Source organism: Prionailurus bengalensis, chromosome F2, assembly GCF_016509475.1.
Source record: "Prionailurus bengalensis isolate Pbe53 chromosome F2, Fcat_Pben_1.1_paternal_pri, whole genome shotgun sequence".
NCBI lineage: Eukaryota > Metazoa > Chordata > Mammalia > Carnivora > Felidae > Prionailurus > Prionailurus bengalensis.
In genome coordinates this window covers 64,363,849-64,389,276 of record NC_057353.1, presented here as the reverse complement: position 1 = coordinate 64,389,276, position 25,428 = coordinate 64,363,849, and the positions used below count along the sequence as shown (strand labels likewise).

At 40.6% G+C, this 25,428-nt stretch overlaps 2 protein-coding genes across 3 annotated transcripts in view; one reads left to right on the top strand and one right to left on the bottom strand.

The window, feature by feature from the left end:
- SNTB1 (syntrophin beta 1) overlaps positions 1-16,614 on the top strand; it is a 236,769-nt gene extending 220,155 nt beyond the window's left edge. The window contains exons 5-7 of the mRNA XM_043601679.1: positions 4,810-5,006; positions 10,380-10,570; positions 13,453-16,614. Coding sequence (XP_043457614.1) covers positions 4,810-5,006; positions 10,380-10,570; positions 13,453-13,545 — 481 coding nt within the window. The 3' untranslated portion in view covers positions 13,546-16,614. The remainder of the gene's footprint in view (positions 1-4,809; positions 5,007-10,379; positions 10,571-13,452) is intronic.
- Positions 16,615-23,671: 7,057 nt separating this feature from the next.
- Positions 23,672-25,428, bottom strand: part of LOC122495760 (MDM2 binding protein) — an 83,280-nt gene continuing 81,523 nt past the window's right edge. For both annotated transcript variants that reach the window (XM_043601672.1, XM_043601673.1), the window contains 2 exons: positions 25,241-25,306; positions 23,672-24,687 (listed from right to left, as the gene is read on the bottom strand). In XM_043601672.1, the coding sequence (XP_043457607.1) occupies positions 24,649-24,687; positions 25,241-25,306 (105 nt within the window). In that variant the 3' untranslated portion in view covers positions 23,672-24,648. The remainder of the gene's footprint in view (positions 24,688-25,240; positions 25,307-25,428) is intronic.

The window sequence follows — 25,428 nt, the reverse complement described above, 5'->3', positions numbered from 1 at the left end:
AATGCATGTATTTTTCAGTGGAATACAAGCTCTGGTCCTAAAAATTAAAGTGAAAGATCTGACTTCATTCCAGCCTCATAGCCTTCTAAAGTGAATCTTTAAATTGTAAAGTATCTGTTGCTAAGCGGAGATTTCAAGATAAAAAAAAAATACCATAAGAAAATGAAATCACCCATAAAATGACTCAGCATTTTAATGGATTTGTTTCCAGGTTTTTCTCTTACATGGTTGAATTGTGTATCTAGAGACTTTCGGTAGATACATACACATTTCCCCATGTTTGCCATCCGTGTTTATAAAATAACTTTCAAGGTCTGTGTAATACTTTACGCAGAGGAGTACATGTACCTATATGCATCGTGTGGATACTGGGATGTAGTTCGCTTGATTTAAAAAATTTTTTTATGTTTATTCACTGAAAGACAGAGCACAAGCAGGGGTGGGGCAGAGAGAGAGGGGACACAGAATCTGAAGCAGGCTCCAGACTCTGAACTGTCAGTCCAGAACCCGACACGGGGTTCGAACTCAGGAACTGCGAGATCGTGACCTGAGCCGAAGTCGGATGCTCAACCGACTGAGCCACCCACGCGCCCCAATTCACTTGTTTTTAATCTGGAAGATGTTTTTGTTACCAGTATGCGGAAAAGAAATTTGCTTTATCTGATTGTTTACCTACAGCTTGGCACATTTCATTAACCAATATTGGTGTACTCAAAAGAATACATTATTCAGCATGTCTGCTATTTTTCAGAGAGCAAATCAACTTGTTCTTTAATATAGATATTAGATAATTCACACTTGATCAGTGGAAAAATCAATTTCTTCTCTTCCCTTTTCTTTTCAGTGAATGAAATTTGGCGAGGAGACGAATAACAAATATAGAAGTGGTGCTCCCTCTTAACTCACTGGGTTTCCCCATCAAGGACACCCTGTGCATAGTGTTCGTCCGCTAGATACAGGCCTTTCTCATACCTTGTTAGAGTCAGTTAGTAATTTCATTCCCTATACCCAGACCTACCAAGTGCAAATTTTCCAACAAATTAAATTTCCAGTTATTATTGGCTTCGATTTTATAGTCTCTCTGGAGAAAAATTAATATTGGTAGGAAATTCATAAAAAAGTGACATTCTCCGTGAGGGTGGTACACCCTCCCTTCACTTGTGCCTCAGTGTTACATTTGCACTGGCCCTGATTGTGACAGCGCTGGTGCCCCCTCGGTGGACATTTAGGGTATAACAAATGAGAACATGTCCGGCTAGGGAAGGCATAAGGGAACTAACGTTTACTGAATGCTTCTGATGATCACTAAATACTGAATTAAGTGCTTTTTTTTGTACTTTATTATAAAGAATCCCAAGCATGGGAGGCAGGAGTTGCATTTTTAAAATAAGGAAACCGAGAGGTGCCTGGCTGGCTCAGTTGGTAGACCGTGTGACTCTTGATCTCTCAAGGTTGTGAGTTCAAGTCCCACATTGAGCGTGGAGCCTACTAAAAGAAAAATTCATCTTGCTTATATTAAAATAAGGGAAATGAGTGTAGGGGCACTAAGGGATAGGGTAAGGGTATGGAAATCATACTGAGTACAAACCGTATGCTGGGTCTGTGCTAGATGTGGACAGATTAGAATATTATTATTTTATGGATTTCACAGATTATTTCAGTTGATCTTTAAAACACTACCTTATGAAGTAGGGATTCCTAGAACATTTGACACATGGCAGAATAGGGGTCTCATGAGGGCTTTTATGCCCCCCAAACCTTGTTATCTCTCTTCAGTTTACAGTGCAGCTGGCCAGCTGTAAAAAAAAATGCCAATTTTTTTTAAGTTTTATTTATTTAAGGAATCTCTACATACCATGTGGGGCTCGAACTCAGGATCCGAGATCTGGCTGAGCCAGCCAGATGCCCCCAACCTATACAGATTGTTAAGAGTTTTAAAAAAGAAAAGCTAGATGTATTTCCTCAAGTAACTAAAACTTAAACACCATCAAGTATAAAAAACATATTTACGCAACTAAGAAAACAATATAAATCCTTATTTTTTGTAAGTACCTTTCTTTTTTTTTAGTTTGACATTTTTTTAATGTTTATCTTATTTATTCTTTTGAAGAGAAAGAGAAAGTGTGTGTGTGCATGTGCACGCAAGCATGTGTGCACAGGCACGTGCGAGAACAGGAGAGTGGCAGAGGGAGAAGGGTGTGAGAATCTTAAGTACTCTCACAATCGTGAGATCATGATCTGAGCCAAAACCAGGAATCAGACGCTTAACCAACTGAGCCACCCAGGCACCCTGACAGTTTGACTTTTGAACAAAAGGATACATTTTTTAAAAATAGGATGGAATAAATTCAAAAATCCATATTTGTACCTTATCTTAATGAATTTTTACCTGGCTCTCAATCCCTTTATAACCCATGTTAGGCTTTTGAGAAATGCTTTCTTTTTTCTTTAGCCTCACCAAGATTTTGAAACCCATGTCAACAGACAGTTCCCTTCACACTGTCCCAGATTCTTCTCTCAATGAGATTCATGGAACTTCTCTTTTATTATTACTTTCTATTAAGGTATAATTGACAAATAAAGCCTAATGTGCACAATGTATATATGGTGAGATGATTACCACAATCATGTTAATTAATACATCTATATCCTCAATATAGTTACTTTGGTGTGTGTATGGAGGGAATAGCCTAAGGTCTATTCTTTTAGTAAATTTCAAGTATACAATACAGCATTATTAAGTATAGTGATCATGGTGTACATTAGATCCTCAGGGGTTATTCATCTTATGACTAAAAGTTTGTACCCTTTGACCAACATCTCCCTGTTTCTCCCACCTTGTAGCCCTGGAAACCATCATTCTACTCTGTTTCTATGAGTTTGACTTTTTTTCAGATTCCACATATGAATGATACCACCATTTGTCTTTTTCTGCCTGGCTTATTTTACTTAGCCATAGTGCTCTCCATATTCACCCATGCTCTTGCAAATGGCAGGGTTTCCTTCTTTCTTAAGGCTGAGTAATATTCCTGTGTGTGTGTGTGTGTGTGTGTGTGTACCACATTTTTAAAATCCATTTATCCATCGATGGACATTTAGGTTGTTTTTATATCTTAACTATTGTGAATATGCTGTAACAAACTTGGGGTTGCAGATACCTCTCTGAGTTACTGAGTGCACTTTCTTCAGACATATTCCCAGAATTGAATTGCTGGATCTTATGGTAGTTCTAATTTCAGTTTTTTTGCAGAACCTCCATACTATTTTCCATGGTGGCTGCACCAATTTGCATTCCCACCAACAGTGCGCAGGGGGTCCCTTTCCTCCACATTCTTCCCAGCCTTCATTATCTCTTGGAATCTTCTCTATCTTCAAAGAATTTTACGATCAAAAAGCTTGTCAACAAACCTTTTTCTTCAAGGTGGCGTTGCAAGCCACCCCCGCCACCAATTCCAGCTTTGTGAGTAAAAGAAAGCTTTTCAGAGTTGTACAAGAAGCTTGTTGCTAGAAATCCAACAGGGTACTGTGTTTGATTTCACCGGTAATTTTGCTCTGCAGTATCTAAGCTTACAAGAGGAGATGAGCTTTTGGGTTTCTTTGTGCAATTTTTAATCTAGGGGTAACAAGCCCCTTGCCTAAAAAAGTCAGTCTCCCATCTCCCGTCCACTGAGTGAATAGACACCTGGAATTTCTCTGGCAAATGGTAGTGTTTCTTTCTGTACCAAAAGATAAGACTGAAAATGCAAATATCCTGGGGAGAAGTCACATTTACTAAATTATACTCGTGCTATCCTGCAAATGATTGATACGGGCGTCTCTTCCCAAAGAAGGTTGAGATATCAGACATCGAGGAGCAGGAGAGATCCAGGGGTTTAAAGGGGAGGCGTGAGAAGGAGGAGCCAGTGCCTGCTCAGGGGGTAGGGCTCAGAGACTGTGATTCCTCACGGTTTCCGTCTGGCCTTTCAGAAGATATTTACGATGGGAGTCACATTTTATGCTTTAAAGTGTGCGCTTTTCTGTTTCCGATTCTGTGTCTCCCTCTCTCTCTGCCCCTCCCCCGTTCATGCTCTGTCTCTCTCTGTCCCAGAAATAAATAAAAACGTTGAAAAAAAAAATTAAAAATAAATAAATAAATAAATAAAGTGTGCGCTTTAAAGTCAGTGTGCAAACTGTGGCAAAAAGCACTCTTGGAAATCCCTTAAATCTTCCAGTAAGTGCCATTCTTTCCATTTCCCAGGAAGCCCAGCATCGCCAGTTATTCCTAGGCGTTACCACTGCTGCTTCTTTAGTGGAGTCCCGTGGTGGTTTGCTTGTGTTTGGAGGCTGTGTGCTTAAAAAACACATTCGGTACACCCAGATGAGCCAAACTACAAGACAGGCAGGGGGACGGAGGCTAAGCCAGGAAACAGTGTTGTGCTCGCACCGGGACATACTCATGCCCAGGAATGGAATGGGGAGGACTATACACACTATTTAAGTTGTTCTCGCTCTCACTTTCTCAATTCTCTTGTTGGCCCAGTGGGTATCGTGGAACTTGTCTCGTGGGAGTTAAAGGCATACGATTCAACTCCTCTGCACATTCAGCCGGATACGGCTCCCCGGGCACTTTCTAAATCTCACCGTAGCCCTGGAGAGGGAGTGGCAAAGCAGAAGGCAGAAAACCACGGGGGACACTGGGGTTAAGCTGGACCCTTTGGTCCTAGGTCAGAAAAACGAGAGCAAATCAATGTGGAAGCTTTGATCAGATGACAAGTCAGGTGAACACAGTGGTTTACAGTTTGATGGAGATTTGTCTCTCTTTCTCGACAGGCTGGTCCATTCAGGTCCGGGCAAAGGATCGCCCCAGGCTGGTGTGGATCTGTCCTTTGCTACGCGAACAGGCACCAGGCAGGGGATCGAGACACATGTCTTCAGGGCCGAGACCGGCAGGGACCTCTCCCATTGGACGCGGAGCATTGTACAGGGATGTCACAACTCGGCAGAACTCGTCACCGAGGTCACCACAGGTGAGCACTGCTGGCTGACACAGGACTGGCACGCCCTCTCCTCTGCCCTGGCCTCAAAGTAGTTTCCACTATTGGCCTTTTTGGCTGTGGAGAATTCCAGAAGTACACTTAAATTCTTCCAAATTAAGGCACTGTATGCCCTACTGAAAAGCAAGCCTTTCTCCTTCATTCAAGAAAAGTTGGTAACTTGGAGAGTCAGATGTCATTTTCCTACCTGTGTAACCCTGGGTTGCTTCCTGGAGGCATGTACTTTGGAGGCCCAAACTAGTAGGGTTCTTGTTATCAACAACAGAGACTGACTGAGTAGCTTATCACAGAATACAATTCTTGCACATTAGTGTTGGTAGCTCACAGAGTTGTTTACAAAACTGGGGAACCAGTTGGTGAAAAAGAGCGGGAAACAGACGTGTCTAGCTGGGGTGAAACAGCAAAGGGGAAACCACCAGTGACCCCTGCCCCTGGTATGGATGGAGAAGCCGAGGCTGGATGGAAGGAACACACAGTGAGTGCAGCCATGTTCCTGCAGAGCTCTACGACAGGGCCGGTTAGTGGGGAAACTGGGATTTGTATAAAGAAGGAAGAACCTTCTATACTGTACTATTTATTGAGTGCTCACAACGTGCCAGGCATCTCATCTACTGCCTCTCAGTGTTTTTCTTTTTCTTTTTTTTTTAAGTTTATTTATTTATTTTGAGAGAGCGAGAAAGAGAGCGTGTGAGCATGGGGGAGCGGCAGGGAGAGAGGAGAGAACGCATCCCAAGCAGGTTCCTCGCTGTCAGCTCAGAGTCTGATGCAGGGCTCGAACTCACAAACCGCGCAATCATGATCTGAGCTGAAACTCAAGAGTCGGATGCTTAACCGACTGAGCTACCCAGGCACCCCTTAGTGGTTTTCATACTGTGAGAAACAACCCTACTAGGGGTCCAGAAATCAATGAATTGAGGCCAGACCAACATTTAAAAAATTAAGTGGAATAGGAAAATCAGTGTAAATATTGTTTAGGTTTGTAGAACTTTTGATTCCGGGGTGTGTGTATGACTAGGGTCATAATACGTTGCCTCATCTCGTCTAATGCTCACAATTCCCTTGCCAACCTGATTTTACAAATCTGTAAGCAAATCCTTAAGAAAGGTTAAGTAATCGGGGCGCCTGGGTGGCTCAGACGGTTAAGCGTCCGACTCCAGCTCAGGTCATGATCTCGCGGTCCATGAGTTCGAGCCCCGCATCGGGCTCTGTGCTGACAGGTCAGAGCCTGGAGCCTGTTTCAGATTCTGTGTCTCCCTCTCTCTCTGACCCTCCCCTGTTCATGCTCTGTCTCTCTCTGTCTCAAAAATAAAGAAACGTTAAAAAAAAAATTTTTTTTTAAAAAGAAAGAAAGGTTAAGTAACTTATCCAAGATCACACAACTCATAAATGACAAAACTGTAACACTAGGTTGTGTCATTCTAAAGACTCTTTCTCATTGACTATAGTGTCACAAGGACATAGATCTCACTGCTATACCACTGGTCCGAAAACAAGCTGCTGTGATCAATAATTTTCATGCCACTCTCCAAATCAGATGGATAGATAGGTGACCGATAGACGATTGACAGATAGCTAGATGATAGATAGAAATGCATGCACATATAAATATACAGATATAGATAATCTAATTTTTTACTGGGCAAAGAAAATTAGAGACTAGGAAGTAATAGGAATCTAAAGTCACATGAATGAACAAAGTACGTGCTGTAAAATCTTGTACATTTGCTAAGGTGGATTCCATACTAGCCCAGTGATTTTCAGCAGCCAGCACAATGTACAGTTAACAGTGTCCATAATGCTGTTGTTCCTGATTCTGAGATGTAAGGCAGACTGTTTCTAGCTCTGAGATCTAGGACCAACCTCTCTTCCAGGTGTCCTGCGGTCACTCATAAAGAGGGCATGTGTGACAGAGTGGCTAGTATCCTCAACAACAGTCTTCCAGGAAATCCAACGTTGAGTCCCATAAGGCTGCTTCTCCGTTCGCCCCTTTCTATCGTGTTTTCCTGCCTGTTCCTTCATTTCTCTGTGTCTCTGAGCATCCAGTATAAGGTGGTAGCCACAGTGTGGGATTTAAGTCAGAAAGGCCTGGATTCAAATTCCAGTCCTGTTTCTTTCCTAATCTCTCTTACTTGCCTCGCTTGTTTCCATTATCGGTAAAAAGAAGAAAATAACCGTACCTACCTCCTAGGATTGTTGTCGACAATTATGAGAAATAATCCATGTAAAGCTCCTAGAAAAGTGCTTGACACATAGTAAGTGTTCACTCAGAGTTGTTATTAGTCATTACTCCTGTAATGACTTCTCCAGACCCGTGTGGTCCAGTATGCTGGCTTCTGGTCATATGTGGCTATTTAAATATTATTGAATTAAAATTAAATTACTCCCTCAGTCACACCAGCCACATTTCCAGGGCTCAGTCACTACATGTGCCTAATGGCTACCACGTTGGACAGTGCAGATCTAGAACCTTTCCATCACGGCTGAAAGTCCTACTGTACAGCTTTGCTCTAGGGGAACAGGATTGCCCGCAAGACATCTCAGGTACAGAATTTCCAAACCTGAGCCACACTAAAAACAACAGAAATAAAAGTTTTTGTTGTTGTTACTTTATTCTCAGAAGTCTGATTGCTGACCTCTACCCCCAGAGATTCTGAGTCAGCAGCTTGGGGATGGGGCCTGAGAATCTGCACCTAATAAATAGCAGGTGGTGCTGATGCTGCTGGGCCCTGGACCACTTTGGGAGCACTACCGCGCTAGGCAGCAGCTTCCCCCGGGACTCAGGAATATTCTGAAAGATGGGACACACATCTTTCAGATGTGTAGTACGGTTTCTCCACATTTCCTCTACTCATGCAAACGTGAAAAAACAGATGTTTTGTAGAATTTCCACTGCAGCAACACTAACAAAATCCGTGTCTTTTAGTAGTTCCCCTGAAACTGATTGGTGCCCCGACTATTTTCCATCATTGTTGGAAACCTTTCTGGAGCGTCGCTGAAACTTTTTTTTATGCTGAATCTGTATGGCAAGAAAAACTAGAGTTTTGGAGCTGAGATTTGGAAAACCTGAAAACTAAACTTAAGTTATATGTGTAAATACTGGAAAGATCCATGCTCCTTGCAATAAATTCAGGAGTGTTCTAGGAAAGAATGGAGATGGCCAAAGGGATTTGGTTTAGTTTGCATTCCACAGATTTTGTAAAATCTTTCTCTCAATAAGTTGAACTCTACTTGGACAGGAAAATAATGAGGCTGGTGGTAGACCAGCCAAAGGAAATAAACAATGAATTGTGTGGATGGAGCTAGCCGGGTGGTGGGAGAGGAGAAATTACGGAAATGATCAAAGGTGCAACCCAGTTACAAATTGAAAGATGCCTGCAGGGAGTAGGGGAATGGGGCTTATGTTTTAATCAGAGCTTCAATTAACTTGATAATGTGTTCGGTTTACCCTGTGTGGATTGAGAACATCTTGAGATAACCAATTCCATTATATGAAGGCCACGGATACCATTTGAGGTCAACTAGAATTGAAAGTAACCACAATCAGTTAATTTGGAATATCTGATGGCATAGCTTTAAAGTTCAAATATAGAGGGAGGAAGAAGAAAAGCATGTTTAAAGCTCATTTGCCCACCTATTTTGCAGGTAATAGAAGTAAAGAGTGTCAAAAACAAGGATTCAAGATGGGAAGCCATAACTACACCCATGCCACTGTCTTCGGTTATCCTAGGACTGTGGGGGTGCTAGAGGCCTACGGACCTTCTGAGAGTATGAGATTTACTGAGGGGCTCTGCCCAGGGCTCAGAAATCTATTAGACATTGTAGTACACCTTTGGGAAATATCAGCTCTTAGTTACAAATTGAAAGATGCCTGTGGGAAGTCAGAAGGAGGGGTATGGGTTTTAAGCAGAGCTTCAATTAAAAGCCGCCTCATTCTGTGAGTCCCCTGTGTCTTCCCCCACACTCTAAAGGCCCCCTGACCATACAGTCATTACTCTGCCTCTTTGCCAAGGTCCCTCTCCACATCCCTCTATATCCTGACTTCCAGAGAAGGAGAAAGAGACACGGCATGGAGTGGAAAGAACTTGAATTTTGAATTCTAAACCACCTAAGTTGGGACACATTTCACCTGTCTGGGCGTCACTTTTTTTCACCTATAATATTAAGCTAAGGTCCTGCTTCAGAAGTTTGTGGTAAGGTGAAATTCAGTTTGGTTTATAAAGCCAAGCTGAGCTAATGTTGATATAGAGCAATCATAATGCCCATCCTCTTCCTCTTCCCGATCCCCATCCCCAGCAAAGAAAATATCCTGGTTTCCCTAAAGAGCTTTCAGATGTGTATGAAGGGCTCAGCCAATTTACTTGCCAGGGTCTGTTAATTGTGGTGTTCTGTGAGGCAAAAAAAATCCAATCTGATACTTAATAACCTTTTTCAGAACTCTTTGATCAGGGGTGTAAACATTCACAAGTCTTCCTAAACAGGAAGTAGGATTCTGGAGCAAGGCTGCATCCCGCTCATAAGCTTAGAGTGCTGGTCACTTTTCCTAAACACAGTGAGGACCACGCACAAAAGCTGGCACCTGTTGTCATCAAGATATTTTAATTTTGTTCCTTTGGATCACACAGCACCTTGTGAACACTCCCTGGGGCTCCTGAATGCCACACTGGGCAGAGAGGAAACAGCACTCACCACGGAAGATACCACATCTGGTATCTGTCCTACTACACAGCTTTTCTAGGACCCAAGATCATCAGATCATCAGAGAAAACATTTAAAACCCTCATTTCTGTTTAAAAAATGAGCTTTGTTGGACTTTTTAAAAATTAAAAATGAGGTGGTTTTTAGGCTACTTGCTCTTGACCTCTTAGGTGTGCTAACTTTGGTAATGTCACGGAGGAAAGCTTGTTTCTTTCACCACATGGTAGACACATGGCATTGGGCGTGTGTGTGTGTGTGTGTGTGTGGTGATGTTGATGATGGCCAATCAGAGGTAGTTTACCTTACATCAAATGTCAGGTTTTTTCCGGCTTTGGACAAGGCCAGTGGCAGGCAAGTATACCTGTCCACGTGTGTGCTATCAGAGGGTCAGAGAAGGGTGAGAGCCCAGATAAAAGTCAGCAAATCCCAGCAAAAGGAATTCTTTCAGCTTCTTTCCCTTGGGTTCATGGGGCAAGTTAAGATACATTATCAAAATCCATCCAAGGAGAATATTTTCATGAGCAGTGATTGATTTTTCAACTTGAGAAATGTGTGGCTGGCCCTGGGATTGAGGATACTTGTAAGTTAAGTGCCTGGGAAAATGGACCGACCTCACTACTCACACCGCTGTGTCTCCTGTCTCCCCCTCAGCCTGCACCTACAAAAACCAGGCGTGCTGCCTGACCATACATTACGAGAATGGATTTTCTATTACCACGGAACCACAGGAGGGTGCCTTTCCCAAGACCATCTTACAGTCTCCCTATGAGAAGCTGAAAATGTCTTCAGATGATGGAATCAGGATGCTGTATTTGGATTTTGGAGGCAAAGATGGAGAGATCGTAAGTGTATTTCTGTAGACAGTGCGATTTCATGTTTTGCTGGGCGGCACATCTGTGATGGCTTGCAAACGTAACGCTGCCTTATGTTTATTTAGCAATTGACTATTTACAGAGTACCTGCAGGCTCATGTCTTGTTTGATCCTAGAAAAACTATGATTAGATCCAAGTATCTCAAAGTTCCTAACTTTTGTCTCATTTTCCACTAGCAAATCAATATTTGAATCAAAGAATCTTTTACAAAGTCAGCATTAAATTCTCATTAAATGGGGTCCCACCAGCTTCAAAATGCACCATTCATTCTTAAAAAGTCTCAAGCGTCTAATCTAACCTGGGCATCCGTGCTGGTGTGGGGGGTGCGGGGGCGTGACATGCACAATGCCCGCCATCTGGGAGGTCTACAAGGAGCACAGCACAGAGGCAGAGGGTCTGGACGAGGGGCAGAGTAGAAGGGATGGTGGGGAACAAAGAAATGTGGTCAATACCTGCATGGAGAGAGAGCCAGACAAGAGCCCAGAAGTTTCGGGCTAATGGCAAATAATGTCTAACAAAATTAGCAAATTTGTCAGAGTAACTTTTAGACTTAGATCAATGCAAACAGCCAGTGTATTGAAATTCACAATTTGCTGTGATCATTACTGCCTGTTACAACAATAACAGTGTACTTCTTCAGTTCTATGAAAGGGTGGGAATTTGCATGTTCTTTCTAGAAAGCAAGTATAGTTCTTGACATTCTCCGGAAGACATAGGACCTCGTTTAAGCTGTTAGCATAAGGCCTTCATTTCAAAGTCACAAGCACTGCTGTTCCGGGTCCCGAGACACCACCGGCCCCACATAACCCAGCACTTCTCACTGTGGGTATCACCTGTGGCCGTGAGGAATCCAACACCCTATGCCTGGCTGCTCATCTGAACTCACTTTCTGAGAACAGTTTCCAGCCAGTCATTTCCCTAACGTTTAAAATGGATCCACAGGATTTTATAGGATTTGTGTGTTTCAGTCAGTAGGTTCAGCCTGAAGCACCAGTTTGGAAATAAGTGACTAGAAAGTTCCTTTCGCTAAGAATACTTGTAGTTCAGTTGCTGCTCTTATCAATCACTCAACTGCGTGCTTTTTCCTAAAGGGGACCGCTCCCTAGCAAAAAAAAAAAAAAAAAAAAAAAAGTCTCTTGCTTCCTTGGCTTGAAAAATCAAGGCTATTTTTGCCCATGAGGAAAATCACTTAGGTCTAAATTTCAGCCTTCCTGAAGCCTGTAATTATAACCTGACTCGGGAGATTTAGGAAGGACTGAGTTTTTGCTGCCAGTCCATTCAGCTGGTGAGTGCAAGTTCACACATAGCTCCCCCAGGTCAAGTCAGCAACCCCAGGAGGCAGGCACCACCCAGCCTTTCCTCTCCTTTTCCAGGGAAGGGAGCAGAGATGTGCTGTTGAGATGGAGTTGAGGGTCAAGACACCCATGTTCTGAGTCTGTAACTAACTCACCAGTTGTCTTGGGCAAGTCCTTGTATTTCTTTGGATCTGAGTCTCTCTGTCCATAAAATACAGTGACTAAAGTGGGTAATCGTTAAGATTACTTCCAAAAGTTGCATTCTGTCTTCGTGAAAACAGAATCCTGTGGTTACCCCCCGACTCTGGCATCAGAGAAGCCTGCATCTGAGTCCGTATGTACCCTTCCCTGTAAGATCCGTGAGCTCAGAAAGTTTTAGAACTTCTTTAAGTCTTAGTTTCCCATATAAAACATGGAGATAATAGCAATAACTACCTCATGGGATTTTGTAGGAATTACATAAGACGGTGTAGAGCTAATATTTAGCACAGTGCCTAGTTCATGTTTAGCACAGTGCCTGGTTCATGATAAATACAACCCTAACTTCGCTAGATACTATTATACATTCTGGTTGTTGATCCCCCAGTAGTGTCATCATCAGAACAGAATTGGAAACACCTCCAGTTTTCCTGAATTAGGTCCAGTGATAAAAATTCAACCTGACTCTTATGCTCTGGTCATGGGTGGAGACACATGTAGGCACACACGGAGCAGGGGACTTAACAGACATGTGACCCACATGCTTACAATTCAAGAGCACAGGACCCTGGGGACACAGCTGCTTAGCCCTAGGGCTTCTGCATTCCGAATTCTCTTTTTCTGTTATTTATTTTGAGAGAGAGACAGACAGCTCAGGGGAAAGGCAGAGAGAGAGGGAGAGAGAGAGAATCCCAAGCAGGCTCCACACTGTCAGCGCAGAGCCCCATGCGGGGCTCGAACCCATAAACCATGAGATCACGACTTGAGCCGAAACTAAGAGTCAGACAGATGTTTAACCAAGTGCCAAGTGAGCCACCTAGTTGCCCCTGTATTCTGGATTTCACATACAGTATCTCATTTAATACTCTATTTACCCTGTAAATTAGGTAAGACTAAGAAAAATTTCAAGTGACTTGTCCCAGATTATATATCTAAAAAGTGTTAAAAGGAAAAAAAAAGTGTTAAAACCAGGACTCAAATTTAATCTTCAGATGTGAAATTTAGTGCTCCTCCAAGCTGGACCTAATCCAACATAAATAATATCACTATTGTGATACCAAAAATAAATGGTTTAGACAGTCAAGAAAGGCAACATCAATATGGATGCTACTGGTATATATAAATTTCACAGAACCTATTTCGGAAAAAAAAAAAGATATATGAGATGTAAAGAATAAGTTCAAAGAGTTAGCTTTTAAATCTCACTGAGGGGGTGGGGGGGCAAGGATTTACAGCCATAATTGATTCAGTTCCCATTTAAAAGCAGGAAGTGCTCAGATCCATTTGATGTGCAAATCGCTATTCTGTATCAAGCGTTGATTGAAAATCTCTCACGCTCTCTTCTTTTTAAATTTCAGCAACTGGACCTTCACTCCTGCCCCAAGCCGATCGTGTTCATCATTCACTCCTTCTTGTCAGCGAAGATCACAAGACTGGGCTTGGTGGCCTGAGCAGGGGGCGGGGGGGGGGGATGGCTTGCCTTGGATAGAAGGAGGGCTGCTGTGGGACGTCAGATCGGCTGCTCGGCGAGCGGGGAGATGTAGCATAGCAGGTCTGCCGCGGTCAGCTTTAGATCCCCGAGTCCTCAGCTGCCCCAGACTTCTCCATCAGCTTCACCAACTACAAGGGGGTGCCCCAAGAAAATACCGCAAGGAATATCAGGAGAAAAATGGCTTTTTAGAACGGTAGAAGGGTAAAGAAGTGAGGGCGAATGGGAATACATAAGCATAGCTTTGAAATCACGACAATCAAGTACATGAACATTAGGACAGCATGTGCAGATCTTAATCATACCAGTGTCTAGGCAACTGGTTCACCCAGGTAAGCAAGGGCTGACCAGATGAGAAATGGACACATTGACCTCCCCCACCCCCGATAACAATGATCCCTTGTTTTAGTGTGATTGATTGCCTACTTCTAATTGAGTTGACTTTTGCTGGTAAGGAAAGAGAAGTGCTTCAAATTGGAAACACACCTTTTACTTAAGTATGAAGCAGCTGTAATTTTTTTCTTAATGAATTATCTTTCAGTGATGTACAATGAGTCTGAAGTATTCTCATTAGCATATGCCGAGCAGGAATTAAATAAAGCGTCAGATACTGATCTGAGCTCTGAGCTGGTGGAATCTGAGCCAAAGTAGACTGTTTATAGTGCAGAGCTTTGCAGAAGAGTCGTGTGCTTGAAAGATGATTAATCTGGAGACTGCACTCACACCAAGGTGTGTTATCTTAGAGCCAAGATGGATAGCTTTACTTATAGAAAGCAAATTATGGATATTTTTTTAAAAGATTGTCATTTGAGATATATATAAACATACGTATATCTCCTATATATATAACATACATACATATATATAAAACAGCTCACATGAGATTAACTAATTATCCCCATTTCGTGGTTTTCAGTGGAAATACTGAGCAATTTATTGACCCTTGTGCCTGCCTGTGCTCGTATGCATGCATTTTCGAACCATAGAGCAGCGCATATAATTCTGGACGATGATGGGCTTTACGCATACACCCAGAGTGGTAATCAAATCTGTTGACAGCATCCGCAGCTCTTAGGAATTCCAGGGAAATAATATAATGACCTGATATTTTTCTACAAGAATATTTTCAGACAACATAGAGCATATTTCTGATTTAATGCCTTTATTTTTACCTTTCAATACAAATTCAGTAGAAAGACACCAGTATCATTTGATTTTGGAGTCCCTTTCCTCAAACTTTAAAAATTAGCTCTAGAGATTCTGTAAGCATTTGTAACCCTTCTTCCCCCTGTAATGTACATAAAGAAATGTTCTGGATTGGACCTATGCGTTTTTGCAGAACTTTTAGCAAATACCTATGCAAAGAGCTTTTAAAAGTGAAACGGTCTTAAAGGAATGTAATTTTGCCCACCAGATGTTTATTGAGTTACAAAACGGTTTTAGATTTGTGTTTCCCAAAGTGTCTGTCACGTAACGCTAGTTCCAAAGGGTGTCGACAGACGTGTTTTGTTGGGGGAGAATAAGAGGTTTGTGTGTTAAAGTGTGTTAAACACCAAGGTAAGAAATGTTAAACAGATTTCATGATTGTGGGCCCCCTCAAGGGCTTTAATGTATACACTGAGATTCTTCAAGGGGGGACCCGTGTACTATTCATACATTTCTAGAACTCCTTTCTGTCAGGGCATCTTGTTGAAACTGGTGTTTAAAAAAAACAAAACAAAACAAAACAAAAAACACTTTGGAAACAGCTTTAGGACACCGATTTTTCTTTTTTCTTTCTTCTCTTTTCTTTTCTTTCTTTTTGGTTTCTTATTTTAAAATGCTGAGGAGTGAAGTCCCACCCTGAATACTACAGGAAAGCTTTGATGCATTTGTAAATTATACCGAACTCTTTCATGACATATTTTCGAAGTCACTGGAATGTTGTTATACAAGAGAATTATACTTATGCATTGTAAATAACATACATACATTAATGCCAATAGTTCAACAATGTAATCTAAGGTGCTCATGACTACATGAAGTATGAGTTAATTGCTCATAATTAAATTGCAAAGATCCTATTATATATTTCTAGACAAATTAAAATGATAATTACAAATATTTCTTCATCACATTAAGTTTTAGACTGATTAATATCTGGGTGGGGGTCAACAAACTACATTCTCTGCATTTACAAAAACTTAATTTAAATATTTATATTTTAGAAAATATACATTTGAATAAATTTATGCATTTTCTGAATAAAAATGTGTTATTAGCAAGAAATAGACAATTTTACTAAGAGAATTGTGTATACGAATCATTTTTTTTTCCTTCACAGTTAAAGCGTATCATATCTGAGTGGCTATGATGAATCAATTTCAAGTACTCATTTTTCCTCGTTCTGAATTCAGCAAATTACAATGATTTTATACTGTAGATTTTAATCTTGTCTTGTGTATTATGGATGTTGTGAAAGACACAAAGTCCTATGTCTGGATACAGTCACTGCATCATTTTGGGGAATTTGTTTTTGTCCAATCTGCTTTGTGCTCAGTCCGTTTCTTATTTGAATCAATGAATTATTAAATTCACATTTGTCCCTTTAAGGGTAAATCAATACAAATGATTGATGTTTTAACTGTACTTACTGGGAAGCTACCCATTTTGCTGGGAGATGTGGTTAGGTGATCCCTAAGCATCCCAGGGATTTGAAGAAGGCCAACAGGAATATAGAAAGCAATCTCTTTCCTGACTTGAACTAAGTAGAAGAAAAAAATCATAAACGTCTTAAAAACATCCACGTGGAGGCATTTAATTCTATCAATTGATGGAATTAAAATGCTGAAAAATGCATCCTCCTACAATTAATGAGCAGGGCCTTTCGGGCCCTTGTTTTACAAATATTAGTCCATCTTGAGGGGAGTGGGCTGGGGTGAGGGGGTAATATTTGAATGTACCTTGAGTTAAAAAAAATGTGCCTATGTTTATAGCACCATGGATATCATGTAAACTTTACATATGAATTAAATAAATATTCACCTCTGAATATGGTGGACTGGTTGGTGGTTTCATGATAGCCACAGACGGAATGTGAAGACACATCCCACTATTCTCTTCCTCCAAGACTGGCCTTGGAAGGTGCTAATGGGTAACGGAGATGCCACTAGAAAGTTTGGTGTGTGGGGCTTTTGTGTATAATTTCAGGATGGGTCTTCATCTGGAGCTTAGGGATCTTGGCTCTTATTTTAAACTAAAAATACATGGGATTTGAACTGTATACCAAGCTCCAAATACTCAAATCTTATGTAGCACTGCAACTTGGTTTGTTTTTAATTGCTTATAATGGCTTAGTCTATGGCTGGGAAGTCTTTTTACTATTTGAAAATTTAGTAGTATTGAGATTACATTTAAACTGTAGAATCTCACTTTTGAAGAGACTTCAGAGGTCATCAAGCACATTATTGCCAAAAGTTTATAATTTTAACAACACCACCTTAGTGTATCTTAGGGTGTATTTGCTAGAAATATAGCAACATAGTATATACATATAAAAATGAATACACACCAATTAAATTCTTTAAAAAGTTCGTACCACCTGAAGTCATACCATATACACTACTGGTCCAAGTACTACATTTTGGGAAACACCAACCGTGCATAATATTCCACTAAACTCAGGCGACTCTTCCTGAACATCCCTTGCAGTGTTCATTCTGCCTGAAATTGGAAGTGTTCAGCTATGGGATGGGGGCTCCCGCTCTCCTGAGGCAGGTCATTCCACTGCTGGATGACTAGAGTTGTTGGAAAGTCCTTTCATTTTTAGAGCCAAAACTTAGGTCCGCCTGACTTTCAGTCATGAATCTGTTATACCCTAGAAAACACTGAAGTCCGATCTCTTTTCCACACGAATGTCCTATATATAGTAAAAAGACAAATCAAGGCTGGGGGGTTGCTAAGCAATATAAAATTATCTGAAAATGGCTTTAAATAGGATACTTAAATGCCTTGTTTTTATCCCTAAAGAATCAATTGGCCAAGATTAAAACTCTCCATAATAACCTAGTGGTGGAGAGTGATGGGAAAACAGGTATTTATAAGCCCATTAGTAGGTGTACATTTGGCAATAATTTGGAAGGCATTTGGCAAAATCTATAAAAATTTTAAAATACACATACCTTTTGATTTTAAGATTTATTCTAGAGATGTAAGTAGACTAACATAGAAGGATCATCTTTGCAGCATGTTTGGAACAAGAAGCTAAAAAGGTCAATGAATAAGCTAAATAAATCTTGGCACACTGATGTATTAGAAGACTGATCTGTCTCTAAGTGCTAACGTGGACAAAATGGCTAAATGCAAGTTCTGCAAAATGTAGATAAAACCACAGATACATAGATATACAGTCCATCCTTTTTTTTTTTTTAAGTGTTTCTCAGGAAGAGTGGCACCTGCCAGGGCATTTTGGAAATCTGTGCTGGTGTGGTTTTGTCATCACAACGATGCGGGGGTGGGGGATGGGGGGACACAGTATTTACTGAACAAGAACCGCGGCTGGTAGACTTCCTGCCAGGTGATGACAGTCCCCACATCCAGTGGAATTGTTTTGTCCTCTGAGATGTTCATGTAGGTGAAAAACATAATTATCTGAGCCTAGACCCTGACTACATTTTACATACAAGAACACTTTTTGACTGGTTCAATATATTCTGAATTTTCTAGGTGTGCAGCTACCATGCACATGCACATGGAAGGAAGACTGTGTTTTTGTTTGGCTCAGGGTATTTTATAAAATGTTTTATAAAAACAACTCACCCTTAGCCAAGTGCGTACATACATGGGACTAGAATCATCAACACAGAACACCTGGCTACTTGGATGTGCCTCATTCACACTGAATCTAGGCAAAAATAGTCGACTTTTATCTTTTAGTGGAGTTGTACCCCAGCATCTCCATATTGAAATGCATTATCTTACTATCATTATTGTCCTTTTCTAAAACTTCTTTACCTTACAGTTAGGGGATCTCAATCTTTTTTTTTTTTAAGTTTACTTATTTATTTTGAGAGAGAGAGAGGCAGCAGTCGAGAGAGGGAGCGTGCGTGCAAGTGGGGGAGGGGCAGAGAGAGAGGGGGAGACAGAGAATCCCAAGCAGGCTCCGCACTGTCAGTGCAGAGCCCAGTGCAAGGCTTGATCTCACAAACCATGAGATCATGACCTGAGCCCAAGTCAGATGCTTAGCCGACGGTGCCACCCAGGCGCCGCTAGGGGATATCAACTTTAAAAAAATCCTAGGGCGCCTGGGCGGCTTCATCGGTTAAGCATCTGACTTCGGCTCAGGTCATGATCTCACAGCTCATGAGGTTCAGTCCCGAGTCGGGTTCCGTGCTGATGGGTCAGAGCCTGGAGTGTGCTTCAGATTTTGGGTCTCCCTTTCCCTCTGCCCCTCCCTTGCTCACACTTGTACTCTCTCTCTCTCTCAAAAATAAATAAACATTAAAATTTTTTTTTTCTTAAACAATCCTGAGTGCATGTAGGTTATGTTACTGCGGTAGACACATCCTATTCATCTCAGATTCCCTCGATGCCATCATTTGGTGGCCTAGACTCTCAGCTGCTTGCTTAACCATAGGCACCACCACAGCCAAGCTAAGGAGATGCATCCTTGAGTTCCCGAGTTTTGTCATCAATTCCAGACTTGGGTGAAATGCCACACACTGTAGGGGATAAAAACTGGTGTCCTGGGGCGCCTGGGCGGCTCAGTCAGTTACGCATCCGACTTCGGCCCATGTCATGATCTTGCAGTTCAAGAGTTTGAGCCCCGCGCCGGGCTCTGTGCTGACAGCTCAGAGGCTGGAGCCTGCTTTGGATTCTGTGTGTGTCTCTCTCTCTCTCTCTCTCTCTGCCCCTCCCCTGCTCTCACTCTGTCTCTCTCTCAAAAATAAATAAACATTAAAACAATTAAAAACAAAAACAAAAAAACTGTGTCCTGAGCAGCCACTAATGACCTGAGCAATCCAGAACTGTACAGGATTTAAATCTTCGTGGGGCCAAACAGGAGATAGTAATAGGAAGGAGCCAAGCAGAAAAAGAATCCTCTTCCTTTTTCTTAGGTACATCCCTGTGACAGGGTTTCTCCACACACCTTGTATCCTAAGACAATCCCTGTGACTGAGAAGACATCTGCTGGGGGACTGGATGTGTTTCTTTGGGCCTCATGAAGCAGTGGCCACTGAATAATGTATCACCTGCTTTGCTCTCCTGCCTTCCCCACCTCTTTTCCCTTTTCTTCTTTACTCTCACAGCCCTGGAATTGAACATTCCAAATATGGCATCAGCACCTAATCATATCATACACAAAAATTAACTCAAAATAGATCACAGACCTAAATATAAGAAATAAAACTATAAAGCAAGAGAAAAGATAACCCACAGAATGGGAGAAAATACCCGTAAGTCACGTATCTGATAAGGGGCTAGAATCCAGAATATATAAAGACCTCTTACAACTCAACAATAAAAGGACAAACAATCCAATTAAAAGTGGTCAAAGGATCTGAGTGGACAGTTCTCCAAAGATCTGTAAATGGGCAACAGGCACATGAAAAAATGCTGAACATCAGTAGTCATCTGGAAAATGCAAATCAGAACTGCAATGAGATACCACCTCACACTTCACATCACTCGTCAAGAAGGCAAATAATTACAAGTATTGGGAAGGATGTTGAGAATTTGGAACGCTACTACATTATTGGCTGGTGGAAATGCCAGAGGGTACAGCTGCTTTGGAAAACAGTTAAAACAAAAAAGTTAAAACGTGGAGTTACCATATAAGTCGAGCAATTCTACTCATAAGCGTATGCCCAAGATAATGGAAAACTTATGTCTATGCAAAAAACTGGCACACAAACATCCACAGCAGCATTATTCATGACAGCCAAAATGTGCAACCAGCCCAAATGTCCATTAATTAATGATAAACAAAACATTCGGCTATAAAAAAAGAATGAAATACTGACACATGTTACAACATGGGATGAACCCTGAAAACCTCATGCTAAGAAAAAGAAGCCAGACACAAAAGGCCATAAACTGTTATGAGTCGACTTACACAAAATGTCCAGAAGAGGCAAATCCATAGAGACATAAAGTAGATTACTGTTTGCCAGGGGCTGGGAGGAGGGAGACTACAAAATGACTGCTTGTAGATAATGGCGTTTCTGTTTGGGGTGATGGAAATGTTCTGGAATTAGGTAGTGGTGCTGACTGCACAACTTTGTGAATGTACTAAACCCACTGTATTCTACACTTTACAGGGTGACTTTTATGATATGTGAATTATGTCTCAAAAATATATGTTGTGGGCGTGGTTTATCAAGTTCTCGTCTAGTCCGTTAGATGATGGTCACGCTCACCATTCTCTTCAGGACAGGTCTCTCCTCACTTTCGTGTCTGAGTCCCTGGGGGACAACACCCTTAAGATTCTTAAAAACCCTTTTGTCTAGCTGACAGGGTCTACTTTTAAATCATTCACCCTAAATATTTCTAAGGTCTTAATAAAGGATCATATAACCACACCTTAGGTTTGATCTTTTTCCTTGGAGAATCTTTTGCCATTGGAAATGACTGGAAGTGCGAAACCATTTCACTTCTCTGACTCACGATGTCCTAAGACTTCAGTATGTCCTCGAAATGCTGGAAAACCACACGGTTCCTCCTTTGGCTCATCTATCTTTTCCTGCATCTTACCAGATGCAGCTAAATTAACAAATGGCCTACTGACACTTTTTTTTTTTTTTAACATTCTGCCTAGAAATAACCCAAATACTCCACGAGTGCATCAGGCACAACTCTTTTCCAGGTCCTGCAGGCAACAGTTTTGCCAATGTAGCATCTCTACATAACACAGTGGCTGTGTTAACACTGGTTGGGCCCCGTGGCTCCCTCTTTCCCTCATACAGGGGCCTTGTCATTTGTCATTTTAAAGAGGGCGAGCTTTCAGCATTTTTCCCAGCATGGGTAAAAAACTCCCCAGAACAGCTGACACCTTAAGCTCAGTCCCTGCACTCTTGCCCATATACCTTTGAAGGGCCCTGTCATGCTTACCATATATAAAGGCAGAGCACCTGCTCGGCTGGGTTCCTCCCAGGGAGCTTAGCCCCAAAGTGTGTGCATCTGTACTTCAGCCCTGCCACCTCTCCTTCCGTGAGTGGTAGTTTACACGAAGTGCTATTTGCCAGAAGTTCCTTGCTCGATGCCCTTGGAGGAGCAGACGCTGACCTGAAGTTTCTGGGCCTTTTAGGTCTCTCCTTTGTGCCTGCTTTTATCTTTAACCACTTTTTACTTGAGAATCCAGCCTCTGAGGTAGACAACGTGGAATGAGCTTTGGAATCCCAGTAAGGCATCTAAAAATTTAGGAACCAATTTCTTTGACCAGTTGAATTGACTGAAAGAGTTCTCCAAGTCATAATTATTGGTTCACTTTGGAGATATAACTTCAACAAAACAAAACCTACAAAACACATGGAGTTACTGTGTTCCCTTGGCAAGGATATATCCGGTCTCCCCTCCCTCTCTCCGCACAGCTTGACCTAACCCCACCACCCAGTCACCTCCCAAGGCTCACTGGCCTCATGTGGCAAACAAGGGATGCAGCAAAGGTGCAGTGTTTTTGGAAACTGTATTTGATGACTCTTTCTGGGGCAAACAAGGTTGGGTATCAGTTTCATATAGTTCAACTGAATACAACAGAGAATGTACAAATTTAATCAAGCAGATTGGATCTGGGCTTTCTCTATCAACTATCTGGGAATATGAACACAGTGGAGACTTTGATAGGACAATGGGCTTTTAGAAGGAAATCAAGACAGAGTGATTTGCCTAAGTACCTAGGTGAACACTCTAGTACCCATGTTACGCAGCATGCAACAATTCCAAGTATACGGTTTGATGAGTTTTGAGAAATGTGCAGCCAGTATACCTACCATCACAACCATGACATAGAACATTTATATTACCACAAAGTTTCCTCGTGTCACTTCCCGGTCACTCCAACATCTGACCCCAGGAAACCATTTTTGCTTTCTGTGACTCTGTATTTCCTTTTCTAGAATTTCATATTTCTGCCATTTTCTTCTGAGCGCATTTTGAGAGTCATCCATATGTTGCTGCATATTTTTAGTGTGTTCTATTATATTGATAAGTAGTATTTCATTATGTGGATATTTTATTTTATTATTATTTTTGGTGGAGGGAAGGAGGGGCAGAGGGAGAGGGAGAGAGTGAATCTTAAGCAGGCTCCATGCTCAGTACAGAGCCGGACATGGGGCTCGATCTCACAGTTGTGAGATAATGATTTGAGCTGAAATCAAGAGTCGGATGCTCAACCGACTGAGCCACCTAGGCGCCCCATGGTTATTTTATGATTTGCTTATCCATTCACTTATTGATGGACATCTTGGTTGTTTCTAGTTTGGTGCTACTAAGCATTAAGTGGCTATGAGTATTTAGTACAATTTTTTGCACAACACAGGCTTTTATTTACCTTGGGTAAACGTGGGGATGGCTGAGTCATATGCGGAGTGTAAACTGAATTTTATAAGAAACTCAAATATTTTCCAAAATGATTATTGCATTTTCCATTCCCAACATCAGTGCAGGAGATTTCCAAATGCTCCACATAGTCACCAAGACATGGTGTCATCAGTTTTAAAGTTTTACACATTCTAGTTGGTGTTTAGAGGCATCTCATAATTTATAGTCTCTTGACGAGTGAGGACACTGAACATCTTTTCATGTGTTTATTGCCATTCCTATATCTTCTTTTGTAACATTTTGTGGAATGTTTTTTCAACTCCTTGCCTATTAAAAAAACCCTCTAGGTTATGTCTTATTAAGCTGTAAGGGTTCTTTGGTTCTTTATATACTGTAAATAAAATGCCCACCCTCACTATTTTTAGTCACCAAAAAAGGAAACAGGGACTCTGCTGGTAGGTATGCAAACTGATTTCTCAGAAAGGCAATTTGGAAATATTACCATCAGTCTTAAGACTCACAAATTCCACTCCTAAAAAGTTATACAGAGAAAATAATCAGTGATGCATTAGGAAGATTCATTACATTTTATTTATAATAGGGAAAAATTGAGCCTATCATGTCTAACAATGGGGACTGGTTAAACAAATTGTGGTTCCTTGATATTACACAGTTATTAAAATGATATATATATATATATATATATTTCATGATATGTTGTTAAGTGGAAAACAGGCTATTAAATTAATACACAGACACAGATGAACACACATACACACATATACACACATGTATGGCCCCAACTTTTAAAATATTTTAAAAATAATTACATATATATTTTAAAAATATTACCAGTGTTTACCTAGAGATAGTGGGGCAATGTTGGAATTTTTTTTACTCTGTTTTGTATTTCCTGCATTTTCCAGATTTTCTACCATGAGAAAAGATCTTGTTTTCTGGGAGTCTCTACTTAGTCATTTTCACTATATCTTATTTTCACAATTTCTGCCCTTTCTTCATTTCTAATCCCAAATAAACATGAATAGCTCCAACAGCGCTGGCCCCGAGGCAGGGCTAAGGGAAGACAGCTACCTGTGTAAATGTTTTTACCAATATTTTCTAAACCAGGAACTTCCCAATAAAGTATGCTGTTGGGTCACATGAGAAAAGCCACTGGCAATGTCTTACTTGAGATTCAGTCATTTTATCTGGCCTAACAACAAAGACATTTACCAAGAAGAAAAGAAGTAACTTTTTCTATTTATTGAAATAAATAACCAAGAGTAAAGATTTAAAAACATATTTTAAAATATTAACCTTAAAAATTAAAATATAGTGAAACTGTAAAATAAGTATACAATTAAAAAAGCACATTAATTGAGCATCCTCAAAACTATATAAATATTGGATATTTATAAAATTATCTAGAGACAAAACATCTATTCTATGAATAAAGTTTGAAATTTGCTTATAATTTTCAAACTAAGGAAACAAATAGGAAATAACAGCTCTGGCCAATTTATAACTGTCCAAAGAGAAAGATTCTGTGTTATTTCTTGCTTGTCTTTTCTAATACCCATTCAATCACCTAGGAGGAGAAAAAATGTGATTATTGTTTGTTTCTACTGAAAACACAAGGGATAGCAAAAGATAAAGTTCAAACAGTATCATAGAAATTTGAAATTAGAAGTAGCACGTCAAAATCTTAAAACGCATTTTATCTTAAAAGCACATTTTATTTTCTAACTGAAGGAAAGAAAACTGAAGGTAGATTTCGACTGCAGAGTACAGGAATTGTCCTCACTGAACACAATAAAGATTCTGCTCTATTTTTTCACCTTTTTAAAAAAACGTTTTCAAAGGGTCACTGGAAAGAAATTAAACCAAACTCTGAAAACAACTAATCAAAATGGATTAATTTTTCCAGCTCTTTGGATTTAAAAATATTTTTCTTTCTTAACATCATTTCTAGAAACTCTTTTGTTAGTAGAGCAACCTATTAAATACTTCAAAATGCTCTGTTTGCCTTAGCTATTATTATTTTAAAGAGAATTCTTACAGCATATATAACAGCATCGTAGCTACCCTAAAATAAAATAGCAATTTAATTGAATGTAGTTTCTTGGGAATAAGCTATTTACCTGTACAGCATTGTTGTTTGCTGTTTTCTTCATTTCTTCAAATAAACCCCTTGAAGTTTTAAGATCCTAAATATAACAAAATAGAGCATTTCATGATTTGTACATTAAATTACAGAGAACAAGTCATTATTAATCAAATAAACTTGAGATTATCCTAAAACATTGTACAAGTATCAAGTGGGACTCAG